This window comes from Gasterosteus aculeatus, chromosome 12, assembly GCF_964276395.1.
Source record: "Gasterosteus aculeatus chromosome 12, fGasAcu3.hap1.1, whole genome shotgun sequence".
Lineage (NCBI taxonomy): Eukaryota > Metazoa > Chordata > Actinopteri > Perciformes > Gasterosteidae > Gasterosteus > Gasterosteus aculeatus.
The window spans coordinates 11691425-11710001 of record NC_135700.1 but is presented as its reverse complement, the minus strand read 5'-3'; the positions used below and the strand labels follow the sequence as shown (position 1 = coordinate 11710001).

General features: G+C 41.2%; 2 protein-coding genes across 3 annotated transcripts in view; one reads left to right on the top strand and one right to left on the bottom strand.

The window, feature by feature from the left end:
* Nucleotides 1-6559: 6559 nt before the first annotated feature.
* On the bottom strand, nucleotides 6560-9064 carry adma (adrenomedullin a). The gene is made up of 4 exons (XM_040168811.2): nucleotides 8929-9064; nucleotides 8238-8340; nucleotides 7977-8102; nucleotides 6560-7816 (listed from the first exon to the last, which is right to left on the bottom strand). The coding sequence occupies exons 2-4, from the start codon at nucleotides 8330-8332 to the stop codon at nucleotides 7525-7527; spliced, it is 513 nt and encodes a 170-aa protein (XP_040024745.1). The 5' UTR covers nucleotides 8333-8340; nucleotides 8929-9064; the 3' UTR covers nucleotides 6560-7524.
* A 2525-nt stretch (nucleotides 9065-11589) lies between these two features.
* sbf2 (SET binding factor 2) overlaps nucleotides 11590-18577 on the top strand; it is a 66520-nt gene continuing 59532 nt past the window's right edge. For both annotated transcript variants that reach the window (XM_078085439.1, XM_040164074.2), the window contains exon 1: nucleotides 11590-11750. In XM_078085439.1, the coding sequence (XP_077941565.1) occupies nucleotides 11696-11750 (55 nt within the window). In that variant the 5' untranslated portion in view covers nucleotides 11590-11695. The remainder of the gene's footprint in view (nucleotides 11751-18577) is intronic.

Here is an 18577-nt window from a genome sequence, read left to right as displayed (position 1 = left end):
CGAGTGTAAGAATTAACGTTAATCCCGCAGGGGTGCGGCCGCTGGTAATTTATTCTTAACGTTAGTATCTTTGGAAAGAAGAAAACGATGTAAATGTAAGAAACAGTTGGCATCACCGTGGCAACCGGGTCCGGAGGTCGTGGCAGAAAAATGGCGTCATTCTAAAAAAAAAAAACGTGTCTGACGTTGAGCGTTTTTGTTAACATGTGAACATGTTTAAAATGAATATGCTAATTTAGTTTTATTCAAGTCCTTTCATCAAGTCAGAATGAGTCAGCATGCTCAACAAACTGTTCAAATTTAGTTAGTTATTTCAGATTTTTGGCAATCAGAATGAATGAGAAGTTGTCATTGAGTCTGACTCAACCTCATATTCTCTGCTGTTGGCAAGACTCAGATGTGTGCAGTGATGCAGAGAGCAGCCCATACTGTAACCTGTCTACATAGCCATTTTGTTATATTATTTTAATATTTTGTTTTACCTTTATATGCATCAGTTATGTGCTTACCTTCAGTGCTGCTCATAGCCGTATCTGTAGGTGTTGTCATCTCAAGTGAAGCACCGTACAGATTCAATGGTATCTTAAGGTATTCTGTCTGCATCCATCTGGGTTACACTCCATCAATATATGACTCCACAGCGGCTTATACTTATGGTTTTGTTTTTTTCCTGACTGCTCATCTCTCTATTTTAAGGAGCCGGTGGCCTTATGTTGACATTGCTTCTAATCCCGAGCCCATGTGAAAACTGGCCGCCAAGAAAGGCCAACTCACTCTGAGTAGACCTGGCTTCTCCTCTATTTATTTATTTTTCTCTCAGACACAAACACACACAACATATGTCACTCACTCTTACACGTACATACGCAGATTTGGGCACACTTACAGGGGTAACGAGCGAAATACATTCCTCACTGTGGTGCAACGCAAAGAGGCTTCTCAACGAGGTGGTCGTCCCTACACTCAGATTTTCACTCACATTTGTGGGATATACCAAAGACAACTCAGACCCAATCCCTCATTTGATGTCTGAGCATCATGCAGAGGTGCATGGTGCATTTTATTAATTAATGCCTATACTTCCTAAACAGCTATTTATAAGAAAGTGACTATGAACTCATTAATATCAATGAGAGCCTCTATCTGGATCAGGAAACATCAGATCAGATGGCTAAGTAACAGTAAGTTATACTTAGTGTAGCTCAGAAGAAAGTATTGTTTCTCGGTTCTAGAATATCTTAATGGCGCTCTGTGCTAATGTGAGTCTGTGTGCCCCTTGTGTTTGTGACTCTCTTTATAATGCACTGGAAATGTGAGCTGACTAAATCATCTGCGCAGATACTTTGGAGGATGGGAATCAACATTCATTATTCTCCATTAACTGTGATAATCCCAGAGTAGGCCATTACGACCACTTATAGCCCATTTTCAGACGCAGTTTCTAGGGCTGTGTGTCACGGTGTGCTTTTATTTCCTGTCTTATTTTGTAGTTTTCTGCTTCTGTCTCCCTGGGTAACTTCACTTCCTGCCTTGTCCTGTCATCGTCTGGGATTGTCTGATTGTTTCCACCTGTGTCCAATCACCTGCACCTCCCTTGTGTATTTAAGCGGTGTGTGTCTCCTGTCACTGGTTGTGTAATTGTTTGTCTTTCCTGGATGTTCCGTGTCCCTGTCTCGTTCCTGCCTGCCTTTTTCCCCCAGGTTCCTGTGTGTGTTTTTGCCCGTTGGCCTTTTACTTTGTTGGAGTTTTGACTATTAAAGTCTGTTGTTTAAAGTCTGCGTTTGAATCCTGCCTCCCGACACAAACCCTGACACTGTGCTTTTAATGGCTGCGCTCCCAAGTTGGCTCTTTGACAAAATCATATCTGTGAGAGGTCAACAACACAAGAGAAAAGCATTTACATTACAGAGAGAAAGCGATGAGCAAGGGAAAGTAAGGAAGCTCACTCTTTCCCAGGCAAGGACTTGACTGTTGCTTTAAAAGGGGTGCGTCTCCTCTTCTCATCTTTCTCAGTGGCCAGGACCTGGAGGAGAGATAAAAATGGAGGAAGTGTGCTCATCCATGAATGCAAAACTGCCTCACCCATAGATATTCTCCAATATGTGTCAGATCAATTTCTGCTAAGTCTGGATGCAAAGTGTTTTAATTGCGTTGATGAATGGGTTTTCATGGAGATACACATTCAACAATTATCACATACAGCATAAGAAAAACTGCATGTAAATATTTGCGGAGATATAACAAGATTTTAAGAGATCTTTAATCCCCCCACCTCATCACTGGTTCTCAACTACTAATATATCAAATAAGTGCACTCACCTCGTCAGGCTCTGCTGTCTCAGAGCTTTGTATACTAGAAAAACATCTAACTACTGCTTCTCTTGTGTTATGGCTGGAGTTTTCGAAATCTCATCCACCGCCCTGCAGAGGTTATCGATTCATCCTTAACTCTTTCAGTGCCGCAGCAAGCACATCAGAGTAAATGCAGATAATAATTATAACGAAATAATGGCCATTTGCAACGATTGACTTGAAGTAATAATGGATGTTGGAATTATGCTGAAAATTAAGTGTTGCCCTGATCTCTTCCTTCTGTCTAAGAGACTGATCATATCCTATTTTGTTCTATTTTCAGGACATTTAGCTTAAATGAAAAATGGACAAAGAAGCAACAGTTTTCATTTGGAAGACAAAATTGTTTAAACGTTTGAAAACTCTGCTCCTGCTTTTGTACAGTAGACGTCTCTATCATTGCACGCATTTCACGTCTGTGTCAGGGATGTGGGGAAGGCAGGACTCAAATGCAGACGTTTAAAGCAAAAAAGACTGGCGGGGTCGGGGCCTGGAGTCTCGGGGCTGGTACCGGGGGTCGGAGGAGCTAGTCGGGGAGCGGGAACGGGAGATTGCTGCGGCGGCCCAGCGGGAACCGGAGAGCGCTGCGGCGGCCCAGCGGGAACGGGAGATTGGTGCTTCCTCTTGCCAGGGCTCCTCCTGGGATTTAGGAGGTCCCGGAGCTCGAGGCAGGCGAGCTTATAGCTCCTGGGACCGAAGATAAAGTTGGTTTTCCGCTGCCAGAAGGGACTTCTTACGTCCAGGTAATCAGGTCCGTAATCTGGCAACGGGTCTGCTGAGCCCTTCTTTGGTCGCGTCATTCTGTCAGGGGATGAGTGGGAAGGCAGGACTCAAATGCAGACGTTTAAAGCAAAAAAGACTTTAATAGTCAAAAGGCAAAAAAAGCAAAAGGCCAACGAGCAAAAACACACACACAGGAACTGGGGGAAAACGGCAGGCGGGAACTACGAACATCCAGGACGATAGACACTGACGCGATAAGTGACACAAGAGACACATGGCTTAAATACACTAGGGAGGTGCAGGTGATTGGACACAAGTGGAAACAATCAGACAATTACAGGGGATGACAGGACAAGGCAGGAAGTGAAGTTACCCAGGGAGACAGAAGCAGAAAACTACAAAATAAGACAGGAAATAAAACCACACCGTGTCAGTCTGATGCAAAGAAACCAAAACTCCTAGTCGTCTGCATAACTTTAACGATCTCTGGATAGAGTCTCGCAGACATATAACAGCACTTTGATAGCTTTTCCAAGCAGAATGAGCAGGCTTGCAGTAAAGCAAAGGTGAACTTCACACACAGCCTTAGAATAAAGCCCACTGCTGTGGTCATAAGCAGCAGGGGGCCCACTGTCCCTGATTTAGCCCAACAGTGTTTGAGATTACAAGGCTAATCCTCTCGGCTCACGTCATCAGGGTACTTTTATAGTTGGCCTTTGAGTGCTAAATAGGGTTTCAAAGGGGCGGAAAGTTTCCGGAAAGTTTCCACGGAAATTTTGGCTCGGGAATTTTGAAAAAAATAATGTGCCTACGTTTTTTTGCAAAAGCATATAACGGGGAACTTAAATGTAGTTGAGAACAAGACTATGCACGCCTATCTTAGCTGGACCCTGAATCCAGCTGGTTGGGAACATTGTCTGCCAGAAACATACACGTAAACCAGTGGCGATTTTAGGCTGAAATTTCTGGTGGGGCAATTTTGTATGACGTCATGTCACTGTTCAAAAATTAGAGGTAGCTGATTATTATAAGCAGTAGACCTATATAGACCGGTAAAATATGGTATGGGCTGCATTTGGAGTGCCAGCAGGGAACAGAAATCCTATTTCAAATACATTTCACATGCTTCAGCGCGACACAAAGATGTTGCCTATAATACAGCATTAAAGTAAAATGATTGCAACAAAGTAAAAAGATTAGACAGACACATAGCTCAAATAACTTGCATAATTTATTAAGCTTGTGGCACACGTGTGGTACACAATATGAAGCAGAAGGCACAACTGAAACAAATAACAACAACAAAACATGCTGCTACAAACGAAACTTTGTTCTTGCATATTGCATTGATACATCCATCAGCTCCAAAAAAAAAAAGTTTGACTCACAGAATTGTAGTGTCTTTGCAACCTGGTGTCGCCCTCGCACATAGTCTCAAAGTTCGCACTTCCCACAGAGCTTTATGCACGATATCAGCCTCCCCAGTACATAACAATTCTCCTCCGTCTGTTTGTTGTGCTCTAAAATGTTCCGCTGGTATGCACGATCTAGCTGTGCCATGATGTTGACCTTCCCAATAGTCCCAATTGCAGGGCGCAATTGATTATGGGGTTTTCAGCTTTTGTGTTTCTGCGCGCAACTGGTCACTGTTTGGCAACACGCACACAAAAGTTCGCAACAGGCTAACCAATGCAAGGGTCGAAAAACTGGTGGCCATCCGGGCAAACCTAAGGCTCTTTGAGCCTGACACAGAGCCATCCTCAACAAGCTTGGACAGTGACACCGAAGATGACGACGAGTCAGATGTTGAGGAAGTGGACAGTGCTACATTGATGAGGTCCAGGAAGAAAGCATTTAGACCTGAAAGGATTCAGGGAAAAACACAACAAAAAAAAATTGGGTTGGGGGTGGTGATTTTTTTATTCAACGTTCATGTTTTTGTTGTTCGATGAAAGAAAAACGTTCTACTCACAAAATGTCAAAAAAGTACAAATGTAATTTTTAAAAGTTGTATTATAAATGTTTGCATGCATGTCTGCTTATGACGAGGTAAATACAGTTAAATTACCCCAAAAATTCCAGTTTATTCCCGTTAATTCCCGTGGCAAGTTTCCAACTTTGAATATTCCCGGAATTTTGCAACCCTGGTGCAGAATCATCCAGTATCATTTAGTAGTACACTGACTGTTCAAAGATCTAGATCCATCCAGTTTATTTTTATAATTGTGTTACTGTGGTGAGAAATACCGTAAAGATTGTAATTTTGTGCAGAAACTAAATTCCCATCTAATATGTAGAAAGAAAAGTAAATTAATGAGCCACTAGATGGCACATTTGCTTTATTATAATTTGCCTCATGCCATTCAGTAATTTTTTTCACACTCCACTGTTTTATTCTTAACCATTTGTTACCCCGCCCCCTTCCCCTGCAATCTGCAATATTTAAATAACTACAGTATTTAAATAACACAAAAGCAATCTTTGAAATACATATTCACTACTTATGAGGCATTGTGGAAAGTAGGGGGTCATTGTTTAAAAGGTACCTGAATCCCCATTCTGCGTGAATTGCTGAGCGTAAGGGGAAGGAGTTAAATGAATAACCTAAAAATATAAATAAATTTAAAAAAAACTTTATATGAATTCAGATGTCTAATTGTGTCTAATTGTATAAATAATGCCAAGAAAAACCCCAAACCCAAATTGAGCAGTTTTACCCATCAAATCTCACTAGATGGCAACCTTGAACAAGCAATGAAAGTTTTCACCATTACTTGCTTCAATATAACCTGCTAAAAATAATATTACAAAGGTTTGAACAGCTGTAATTTACTTTTCCAGTTAATTAACATAACTCACCTCAAACTCAGACATTTACATCTAATCCAGGAATGAAGAATTTGAAAAAGGATAAGACACCACGTCTGGAGAACTCTCAGTGTTTTCTTTCATTTCATATATATATATAATTAGGGTGGTGAATCTGAACTCTCAGAAACCATGAAGGTCTGGATAATATATCAAGTCAAGAGGTCTGCGGCCCTTTGGTCTCAGTCTCGGGGGTCTGCTTATATTTCAAGGTCACCATCGGTGCTTTGTTGGAGCTGTTTCTGTGATGCCCTTCCAGGAATGTAAGACCGGAACCCCCTGCGTTGACTTTTTGTGTCCCAACCATCGAGCATTGAAAACAGATGGACGCTCCAGTATCTTCTGATGGGTTTAGGGCTTCTCCGTGGTGTGGGGTGAGCCGACAAATATAAGCTAAACCAAGCAGGAATGCGCCTGGCACTCTGTCTGCCCTTTTTTGAGGGGGAGCGTCATAACTAGGGGAATGTAGTGAGAGGAGGGGAGGCTCTAATGAGACCCTGTAATCACTTAACAGGGACCAGGTGCCGGGTGTCTTGCTGCAGTGGCGCACGTCCAGACAATAGAATGCCACTTTCCGTTGACAAGAACCATGAGCAAAGGAGGTCTGGACAAGGTCTAGATTTTGTATGCAAAATGTTTATTGAATAACAATGTTATTGCTTCGACACAAATGAAATAGAACACATTTTCAAATATATAATATATATATATATATATATATATATAACACATACCCTATTACCACAGTTTGCAAAAGAACAATGACAAATAGCTACAATGCCCATATATATAATTCTTCCTGTACAAAAATAGTTCTATCTGCATAAGTACTTTAATGTAACCTTTATACAATATTTAAATAAAGGAATTCATGAATACATATACCTGCAATAAAAACAAATATAGATTGCACATGTTTTTTGTACAAAAATAACAATTTCAAGTATATTTCAATCCATCGCGGACTGGCACATATCTCACAAAAAGACATTTCCCTTATACAGTGTCCAAAACTTTATATAAACGTAGAGTTTCAGAGCCCTCTAGCCTATCTTCCTGTTTGGCATCGTGATGAAGATGTGTTTTCCTGATGATTCATTTGACTTTAAGTCCAAATGGAAAAGTGCAGACAAGTACTGGCAGTTTGGAACACGGGGGTATAATCCTGAGAGGATAGCACTTATCAAAGTCCTGGCCTTGAGGAAAAAATGGGTATGGTCCCAGAATGACAGAAGAGAGTTCCCTCTGTAAGCCAGAGGATGTGTCCACTTTGCCAAGTCTCAGCACTCTTCATTTCCCTCTGCCAAGCAAAGTGCAGCACCTGTAGTTCACTTCACGCTGTGCCATCCAGTGTCTTTACGCCAGCTGTTGCAGTTGTTTGCGCGCTCCACAGTGCTGAGCTCCGCGGCTCAGCCTTTAGAGACACTCAGTGCAGCCAGTCTCGCTCTGACTCAGTTCTCGTGCCGCGAAAAATGTGCTGGGAAATACTTGGCTGAAGTTTAAGGCATTTCGAGAATTTTCAGAACAGAGGGGACACTAACTCCCTCACTTGGGTTCCCATCTCCTCTTCCTGGGATCCGCTCATGTCCGTCTGAGGAGAGCCTCGAGCTTGTGAACTTGTGAATCACTGGTGCTCCACACGGGCCTCAGCCTGCCCTGCTCCAGCCTCAGTGTGACTCTGTGCGCTGGGAGTGATCGACGCCTCCGGCCGTATCCCTGTGCGCTCATTTTGGAAGCCGGGGCACTCCCAATCTTCCGCTTGTTATTGAGCTGGTGCAGGCTATGTGCGAGGTCGTGCACTATGCAGGTGCCAAGCGAACAACCGTGTCTAACCGAGTTTTTGGACCTCTTGGTTCGGACATGGATGTCAGTGCTGCAGGACAGAGGGAGAAGAAGAGAATATTAATCTCTGCTGTGTAGTTGTTAATAGCTACAATGCTTGAATTCAATTCAATAATCCTTTTTTTTTTACGACACACCATTATATGATGGCCAAATGGAGACAGTTCAAGAATGCATGTTTAGTGTCTTACCTGGAAAGTGGCAGCCTGGTGTCCCTGATATCGTCTGGTCTGACAAAGTACTCAGACTCTGCTGTCTTCTCTACTGATACACTGTCAAGATCCCGTTCGAATCTGCTCCCGAGCCACATGCTTAGTCTGAGAGAGGAAAACAACATTCTTAATTAGTCTTAGGCAGATAATTCAGCATACAGCTGTCACAGACTTGACAAACTGTCAAAACATCCATATTACATTTTGATTGTTGACTGAATTACTCCTCAGTTAACGCACCTTTTTTTCAACTCCGGATTCACTTGAAGCTCCACACAGTGTGCTACTGTCGCCAGCAGACAGCAGGAGAGAAACAACTGGAAGATCAGTTGCATTTTGATTCCTGCGGAGAGTAGAGAAAACATGTGTTAGTTATTTATTCATGCTATAAATTGACATTTAACTTCATGAATTTCCTCTTGTCCCTTATGTAAAACACCCTCATACAGTATTCCTATATGTGCCACAGTGTTACTTGCTTACATAAGGGTCCAAAAGCCAAGTTATTTGCACTTATCATTCATTTATTTAAAAAGTTAAGCTAAGGTCAGATTTTTTCTCCATTAAGTAAACGTACAACCACGCTTTGGGCCGCTGGCCAATAACGCGAAGGACAGTCTACCAATGCGGGATCCAAAATAGACTCAGTTCACAAGTCAGACAAAAACAGAAATTCTATTCCACACAGTTGTCTGATAAGAACAAAGCAAATCACATGCAACTAATAAACGATATGATGTACTGCCTCTGTCAGATGCTTGAAGGCAATTATTTCACACACAGCTAGATCGAAGGCTGAAGTGCTTATATAAGCAGACAGATAACCTGTCCTTGTCCCTACACGTGCCCTGACCTCTAAAAAGCAAGGTTTGAGCCATCAGCTGGTTGCAGAGCAAATCACATGTTTGTAAAAAAAAGAAAATGCACATACCTTTAATTCTCTGAAACAATTCAGATGGATGAGAAAGCTCAGTCAGCTGTAAGAGAATACTCCACAAGTTTCTTGAAATTGCCACTGGTTGTGTGAGGGAGCTGTGTCACTCTGCTAATAGCTCCAGCACGCCGCACAGGGAGCCTTTATACAGGAGGTGGGAGGGGCTCACCGTTGACACACACGGCCTCTCATCCTTTTACCCCACCCCGTCCAGTACCCTGCCGCTGCGCTGCTGCTCATGTTGTCAACAACAACAACAAAAAACACCTAAAAAAAAGTTAGAGTGATGAAGGAAAATCGTTTGAGTGAGTGCACACATCCCGTGTATTCTGATTTACATCACTTGTAAAAGTGCGATAATATATAAATACAATGTGTTCATCTCGACTGACTGCTTTCTATACGCCGTAGCGTAGAGTAAGTAATCACAAAAGAAAAAGTTTGTTGTGTGATGTTTCTACTTTAAAGTAAGTTAGTTTATAGTTTTTGTCATTGTTTCTTTCAGTTTAACTGGCTAATTGTGTGAAATAGGAATGCCTGGAATAGGATTGTTTCCATAGTCTGCTTTTCAGGGCACTCCCTTACTCAGTGAAGTTCCATGTTAGCTTTGAAAGTATACTGGATGATGAATTTGAGATTTGGAAAAAGACAAGCATTGAGTAAATGATTGAATACAGTAAGTATGCCCAACTGTAAACACAATAGTGTCAATCTATCTGTTTGTACAAGGCAAATATTTGACCCTGGATTTACCATTTATTTTGATATTTGGATAAATGCAAAATGGAATTTTACAATGTGTCTCAAAATATATCTAATCGGGGTCACTTCAACTTCAACAACAATCTAAGACACTGAACAATATTGGCATAGACATATTCTTTTATAGTCTGGCTAAATTGATAAATTACAGTTCATAGGACTTACATTTTTGCCAGAGGAATGCAAAACCAAGAATATAATGGAGATAAACAAGAGAACCATCAAGTCTGCCTCTATGTCCTGACTTTATGTGATGGTCGTGTTACGGAGTTTACATTGTTGTTTTTAATCACAGCCTTCAGCAGACTAACACCTAGTGTAGATTGTTCTGTGTCGGGCATATTAAGAAATGATCTATACCTCATGAACATTGAGTATGTGATGATGAAAGATTGAAATTGTACACACCTTCAGTATAGGAAATTCTGTAAGTACCAGAGAAAATACTTTTTATTAGAGCAGAAATTCCACTGCAGGAAAGTCCACGAGGTACGGGCTCAATTTGTGTTTTTTTAGATGCTCGATGTAATTTTAGTTTAATTTTAGATTTTTGTTTCACTTTCAAAAAAGGGGAAAAACCATCCCCAGAGCTCTTTCAACATCCCTTTAGAAATACTGGAGTCACTTGACATGCCACTCTGGTTTATCAGCGTCCTATAATCCATAACGTATTGTTTTCTTTCTGAGTGTATTTATATCCCAAGCGACCTGACTCAAAGACTACAAAATGTCAAACACATGTGCAGTAAAACCAACGAATTTTTGCAAGCCCTTTGTAATGATGCTTGCCTCTGGCAGATAAGTAATCCTCGTTGTTGACTTTACAACAGGAGATTGTGCAATCATGACAACCAAATTCTGCCGCTGCTCTTTGTCTCCTTATATAGAAATCTTCTGTTTGTCCTTTGTGAAGTTGCTTTCTTAGGATGACATGTTTCTTTATTTTGTCCTTCTCTTGTATTCATATGAGCAGGTATGTGTGACTTGCCAGTCGTGCCAGGAAAATTAGTGTGTCGACCACAAAAGGACAATTTTGACAGGTGAATCATGATTATTACAAACACTGGTATGCAAACACTTGGTATGCATTTCGTAATGTTTTGAACATGATTCAACTATTTGACCCACCTCTTTGACCCACCTCTCCCTATATCTTCCGTTTACTAGCATACAAAACAATAGATTTGATGAATAGAAAGACAAAGAAGGAACTAATTACAGAGGAGAAACTGGAAATTGGTTGCAATTCCAACCGTAGTCATTTTTGTGTTTCTCTTACACACATTAGCTAGAGCAGTGATTTCCTATTTTCATAAATTTCAATAATTTACACAAAACACATGTTTTGTCAAAAGTCAATCATATTAAGATTGAAAGAGCTATTTTAAAACACAAATTGCCTTAGACAGTACCAATAATGTTTTTTTTAAATGATCGGTTTTAACCTATTGGGACTTACCAGTTGATTAAAGCATTACATGAAGTTGTGTTCAAAAGTGCACATAAATATATGAGTCCAAGAATAACCCCATAAACATTTTAATGTTGCAGCTGGAGCAGCCTACGCCAAGTTATCAGTATTTTTTTGCACCGTTGGCATATTTGGCAAGTATTAGATTTCAGTACCAGTTGTTATTCTATAAATGTTATCCACCACCTGTGTGGGTGTTTTTAAATGATTCACTGTGACATAAAAAAAGCTTCTTTCAAACTACTCCTGTAAATTGTGTTTTTCCACCTTTCTCTCGCTCGCAGTACATTTTAGTATTATCCTGGTGGTTCTTCCTTCACAGGTTTTAAAAGGTGGGGACCCCAAAGTTTGGACCTGAAAGACCCTCTGTTGGGGCACAGTGCTGTACTTGTAAACTGGAGGGCCCACGCCCATGGAGCGCTCCCTCTGCGGGCGCATGCGCAGTGACACTCCTTCTGTCAAACATGGCTGTGCTTTCGAAGCAGGAAAAATGCTGAATTGTGTTGGCGTTTCTCGGGGAAAGCAGCAGACATGGCTAGATTTGCTGACTATTTTATCGTCGTGGGATACGACCAGGAGAAAGTCGGTGAGTTTCGACGGAGGTGGAGGCTCGCGGGTTGAACCTGCGGGGCTCTGGTTTTGTGTCCAGGCCGTCAAGTCGGTGTGTGATGATGTTGATGCTAGATAGCTTCTCGCTTAGCTTCCCGTTAGCCGTCCAGCTATCACGCAACCCTGGAAACGCTATCTGTGTGAGGGGGGGCAAGGGGGGAGGGGGTCTTCTCGCTAACCCACCAGATAGTTAAAGAAAACCCCCATACGGCTGGCATGTGGTTAAAGACCGAGGACACGCCGGTGGGTGTTTACACACGACAGGCTGCTCTCTTTGACTTGGATCAATCGAAACTTTTCATGGATTCACAATGTGTCACATCCTGTCCCTGCTGCGCGAGCTCCTGCCAGCTAGTGCGACACACGCAGAACCATTTTCACTAAAGAGCATTAAAAAATAGCCTTGCTTCGAGGTCGGTATTGTGAGCTGGTGTTTGTATTTGTGTTTCCTAATGTTGTTGGCTGTGATTTTGTTGCTACTTGTTGTCCTGCGAGCTGTTTTGTCTTTATCCCCCCCCCCCCCCCCCCCCCTCAGCAGCCATGCTTGTCTCTAACTTGTTGTGATTTATATACTTCCTTTTTTGTGGTAATTTTCCTTTAATTTTGGGCGGAACGTTACACAGCTGCCAGGAAAAGTCAGTCCTTGTGGTCTCCCAGATCCCCTTCCTTCTCCTCCCTCTGCACTGCTCTGAGAGCCCCCCATGCTTCCTCTCACATGTTGTGCCTCAGGCGCAGCCTCCAAAACCAAAACCAAAATCATCTTCGTCCGAGAAAGGAGCTTTGCACACATTTCCAAGCATTCATGGATAAGTAGAGAAAAACCCTTTGGCGCTGGCGTAACATATTCCCATATGATGAATGACATTTTGTAAATGCTTCCAGGTCCTGGAATCACCAAGTTACTCCATGAGTGAACAAATCAAAGTTCCTGGTATCTCCACCCGGCGCAGCTGAACCCTCGCAAAGAGCAATATGTGAACCGAGTCTTTAGTCAGCTCTGTGCAGCCAAGAGCCGAATGACTGCTGCGTTTCTGTGTCCTCCCGTGGACAAAATGTTCCTGGGCGTCACCAGAAGGGACCGAACGTATTCGCAATTAGTCAAATCTCGCCACAAGACTCCGGGATCATGAGTCCAGTGAATTCTTCCGCTAGCCGCAGCAGATTGTTTGCGACAAAGCCTAGAAAGCCGACCATAAAAGTTTTGCATGTGAGATTGTGGTTGATTAGGACGCTGCGACGGGGCTTACGTCTCACCCACGTGTAAGCCTCTGTCGAACACTCCGTGCTGCAGAGATGCCGTTGTCTTTAAGTGTAAGGGATTTCTTTTCTCAGAACTATAAAATCTAAATCACTTTTGGATTTGAAAAACACGGAAAAACAAAACAAAACAACTGCTTATTTCTCTCAACTATTCAGAGCTCTGTATGGTTGGTTTAACCAGTCTGCTCATAGTAATATGCACAGAGCTTTCCCTGTCCACCTTAGTTGTTAATACAAACCACGGACCCCTACCTGGCTTTTGTTGCACGGGCCTCACTCACTTCTCATTGATAGATTACAATGGATGGCACAATTGGAAATAACGCTTAGCACGCAATGATTAGGTCTCCATGCCTTTTTAAGAAGCACTAATTGTATTTCTTTTCACAATAAGTTAAGGAATGATGGTGAAAAGTGAAAGTATGTGAGTTGGAGTCACAGTGTGAAATAATAGTGTTGACAAAGAGCCTACTAAGCAAACATTTTAAATGACTGTTCCTTTCACAATTATTTGTATTCCGTTTCATTCGCATGATTTGGTCTTATTGACTGCCTTATATTGGTCTTTTCTTTGCAAATACTTTTTCCCCTTGGTAATAAATCTAAATCTAGATTTTGTGTCTCCGGCAAAAACACTTGGCATATTTCTTTTGGCGAGACTGGTGACCTATTTAGAAAAACACATGTAACCAATATTCAAATCGATCGAGGGGACGTATAATAAAGTAAAACTAGCAGCAAAGTAGAGCAGCTTCCATACTACAAGTCACTGTTGTTGACCTTTAAAATCTATGGCAGGGATGTTGTTTGTCATTACAGTGCATCTCGTGAGTGAAAATGAAAATGTGATGAAAGAGAGCATGACCCGAGACCCAGATTCCTCCAAGAGAAGCGATCAGGCTGCTCCCCTGGGGGTCCGTGTCACAAGCCACACACCTTGGAACTATTTCCATGAATAATGTCGGAATGTGAAAACGCCTGTCGGTTGAGATGGATGCAGTCTGTATCGAATCTGCACTTGATCCTTTATTTTCCTTTTGCAGGGGGACGCCGTCTCTCTTGTCTCTGCCTGGCATACTGTCTGCCATAAATTTGAATTTGCTGAGTGAAAAGAAAAAGGAATTTACTTTTTTTTTTTTCTTTTTCTAACAGTTTATTGGCTGGATGTCATCCCCTATTGAATCAAACAGATTTTGAAATGTGTTGCCGATACAATGCCCAAACTGTATTTTTGTCTTTATGGTCTTCATTTTCTGTCCTGGACTCGGAGAACATCTTACGTAACATGCAAGAAACAAAAACAATACTTTGAAATTATTGAAAACAAACAACTTCCTTTGGCAGATTCCTCTTTGGCTGTGAGTTTCGGTAGAAATGCAAGGATTCAAGCTAAATGGGGCAATTATTTTCATCACATGAGATGCACAGATGCTTTTTGGGGATTATCTCAGCAGTACCAAGGATGACTTGATGCTTTGTTTTATCCTTCAAAACTTCATGAATTTAGATAATTTCTCACACAGTCCAGTAAGGAAGTATTGAAAATGAAGAGCGGAGATATTGTCAAATTACAGAGCAAGAAGAGATAAATGACTTAACATGGCTTGCATGGTCTGTTGCCTTTGACATATTCATCACCTATTCGTTTCAAAGCTGTGTGGATGATCTACGTAAAGTTGAAAATGAATTGCTAGGATGGATTGAAAAAGTTGTTCTAAATCTGAGGAGAATTTTAACCCACTCAATACAACCAGAGCATTGATAACGCTGAATCACTCCTTTTAATATGCATATTAATAAGAAGGCACGTCTGTTTTTATATCCATACCAAAGCTAAGGTTTCTGCACTTCACTCTTTCGTCACTGTTTTCACCACATTCCCGGCTGTGAAGCAATTTCGGGCTTGTGTCGTCTGAAGCAGCTGATGTTCATAGTTTCGTTCACTGAATCCTTTTGATTAACTTCCATGTGCTGTTTTTCTCAAGATCACACATTTGCTGGCTTCAGGCTGGCGTATGAGCTCACAGTGCTCTCTCTCCGTTTCGGGGATGTGCCTGCCCAGCTGCATTTTACCGACTACGTGAAATGTTGTGCTTTTTCTTACAGCATTGCAAATTTTCTATTGCGACATGAAATTACATCATGGGTTTTTTTTAAACCAGAAAGCCCTGAATAGTCAATTTGTTTAGTTGTAATACTACTAATACTAAAATCAAATTTCTCATTACTAAAACTGAATTTGCGAGCCAAAATGTTTCCCCAAGATAAGAATGTTGTTTTAAGGAAGTAGCCGGAGAAGTGTATCAAAAGTATTAACCCCTGATAATCAGTCCAAGATTATATCTGACAGCTTTTTATTAATGCAAGTGATTTGCTGAACCATCTGTAACTTATTTAAGTAAGTATTAAAACTGGCTGAATGGTGCCATGAAGTAAATATGATTTGCTTTAGAACCGGGCCCTGCCAACAGCTGGAGATGTTGACTTCATTTGTTATTGACTTGTGTTTGGTTTTTATAATACTTTAGTTAAGTTATGTAGTCTATTTTGTTTTTATCAGCCTCAACAAACTTCCAATTGGTTCACGTTAGTTAATACAATACGTAAACATATATACGTATTGTATTAATTATTGTATAGTTCAACAAATAATATTTCAATTTTCAAATCCAAGGTAGTTCTTTGGAAATTTTTGAATAAATATTTAACTCTTTACAATCTACAAATATGTTTGTTACATACGACTAAAATCACTAATACAATTCTACAGCACAACTTTGAGCTATTTTGCTAGTTTACACAAACTTCAGAGAGTTTAAAATGTTTTCTGGGACAGTGGCACAAAAAACCCTTCTGGAGCCGCGTAGACCAGCGGCTGTAACCGCACACTATGTACACACACATACACCACACTATGTAACCACACACTATGTAACCACACACTCATTTCTCCTTTTGCTTAAAATCCTCCAAAAATCACAGGTGTTTTTGCATTATTTCATTAACAAAGGCTTTTGTCTTATCTGTTGCTGCTGAGTGATTGATTACTAAAGCTGTGTTGAGATTTGATTTCCTGCTTCCATTAATTGTTTTCTTTTGAACTCCACTTTCGGGTCCCGTCATTTGGATTCAGACTTTGTGGTTGGAGGCATTCAGACCACATTGGAAGAGTTCCTTCCTCTCCGTTGTAGTTTGAAACTGACATGTCGGAAAAACTCCGCTGGCTACTGTTGTGCTGCTCTCAGTCATTCGATCAGGTGTTATAAGAGCTTTATCATTTCTTTAGCTACTAGAATAAAGCGATGACAGCATGGATATGTATTTGAATAGCTGTGTTCTGGTGAAAGAAATGACAATTGATCAGAGAAACACACCTAAGACCCACACATCAGTGGAAAGTCAAAATGTGTGGTACGTGGTCATGTATGTATGTATACATACATATATACATATGTATGTGTGTGTGTCTGTGTATACACATATTAATATAATGTCCTCCCCTGCAGCTGTCTTTGAAGGCTGCAAAGCTTTCTGAATTTGAAATGTTGTACAACATGAGTTTTGTTAATCTTAGAGACCATTTTTCCATGCAAACCTTACTTTGCATTTCCAATGCCAATTCAATTATACTAAAGCAGAAAAGTTCCTCTGGCATAAAGTTTACAATTGTACTTTTAATTTATGAATTTGAAACGGTCCAAGTTAAGCAGAGATGATTACAACAATCAGCCAAATGGAGCTGTTCAATGAAATACGCTCCGTATGCTGTAAATAAAGGGAAAGATGTTGGTATCCTGGCTGATTTTCCTGCAGCGTGGCCACATTGTCTAGTAAACAACAAAAAACGCTGCATTCAGCTCATTAGGATATAATATATCAAAAATGTGTCAGTGGCTGTGAGGACATTCTAAATCTCTTAATGACTGCACTAGCATAATAATAATAATGAATACGTTTTGGGGGGATTTCTGCTTTTTAAACTGGGGTCTAAATAGTGGAGTCTAGGAAAGGAAATAATCAGAAATGTGAACTATTTTTTTCCAGAACAACCTGTGTGCACAACTATGCATAGATATATTTTGCCAGTTCTATATATTGTATTTCATGACAAAGCTGAAAAACCTTCCAATGAGTCCAGCTGTACCGCACACAGGTTGTGCTGCAAAGATGATGGAAATCAGCCAAGCTCTTAAACATGCACACGCGTGCCGTGGGCTGGGACGGGCTTTTGTTGTTAAAATAGTTCCTGCCAAAAAAGGAGGGAAAAAAACGTTATTTTGGAATCCATCTCTCACATTTTGCAAGCGGATGTGCAAATTAGCATGTACTCATAGGCCTGGCTTCTATTATCCTCGTGACGGGGTTCTTTATAGTTATCAGGGGGGCAGTATTTGAAAGCATGGCTTGTTTTAATACAAGAGTGCAGCCTTGTGGAATGTGAGGAATTCTGTCATTTATTTTCGTCCACCTTTTTGAAAATTTGAACTTGGGAGCACTGCGAGCATTTGATTTGAATTAAAGGAGCCGTAAAGACCGTAAGACACGAACCCTTCGGGCAGACTGCTGTTCTTTTAGCACCCGTGTGTCTGCTAGCCTCTACGGGAAAACAGACAGTAAAAGTAAAACCATCATCTCGCTACCTTCTATTAAATTGGACATTTCCCCTCAAACTAAAACCAGAGCCTCGTCACGATTCGTTCTTCCCTCTCATGGACACAGCTTTGTGTCTTTCGGGGTGGTGGACAGCAGGCGGGACGGCATTTAATTTCTCTATGACGATGTGTAACATTTCGTTGTCCCATTATTCCTATTTTTATATTCACAAGGGTATGATTTGTGACCTCCTGGCCAAACTGTGACATGGTGGGCTTCAGAAGTCGTCCGATGAGTATTTAGCTGAGTCACGGCATTTGCGTGCGCTTGGGTAGGACTCCCCACGGAGAACATGATTACATTCGTCTGAAAAGGAAATACCAAAAGCTTTAAGGAAATCATTAGAATTGTAAATGGCCACCCGTGATCTCCTCAAATGGTGATCTAGCTGCTGATGACAACAAACATTAAAAGTAGATTTTTTTTTTTTTTTCCTTGTGACACGTAGCGATGAGCGTTAATGTTGGTCCAACTTTGTACCGGCTCTTTCAGCCGCAAGCACACACACCCACACGCACACTTTGGTAGCCTCACACGCTATCGGAGAGCTGCTAGCACAGCGCAGGTACACGCACATAAATTGTCTCGAGGAGCCGTAATGTGCCGCTGGCCTTCCTGTCTCGACCTAACCGATGCTTCTCATAGTTTGACAGCTTTGACTACGAGCACTGCAGGAATGTCCTCACGGTCTGATGCGATACACATTTTCTTAGTAGTGTTACGGTAAGCCTGTTTTTATTGGCGTTCTTTTATGGTGAAGAGAAAAAGTTGATGGTAGAAATTGATGACACACATGAGAGATATGGGAATGTCCGTTTCGAGTTTAACATAGTTCCAGTGCCAGCCGGAGTTTGTCTGTGTTTTGTGTCATTCCAGTTTTTACCTTCTGAG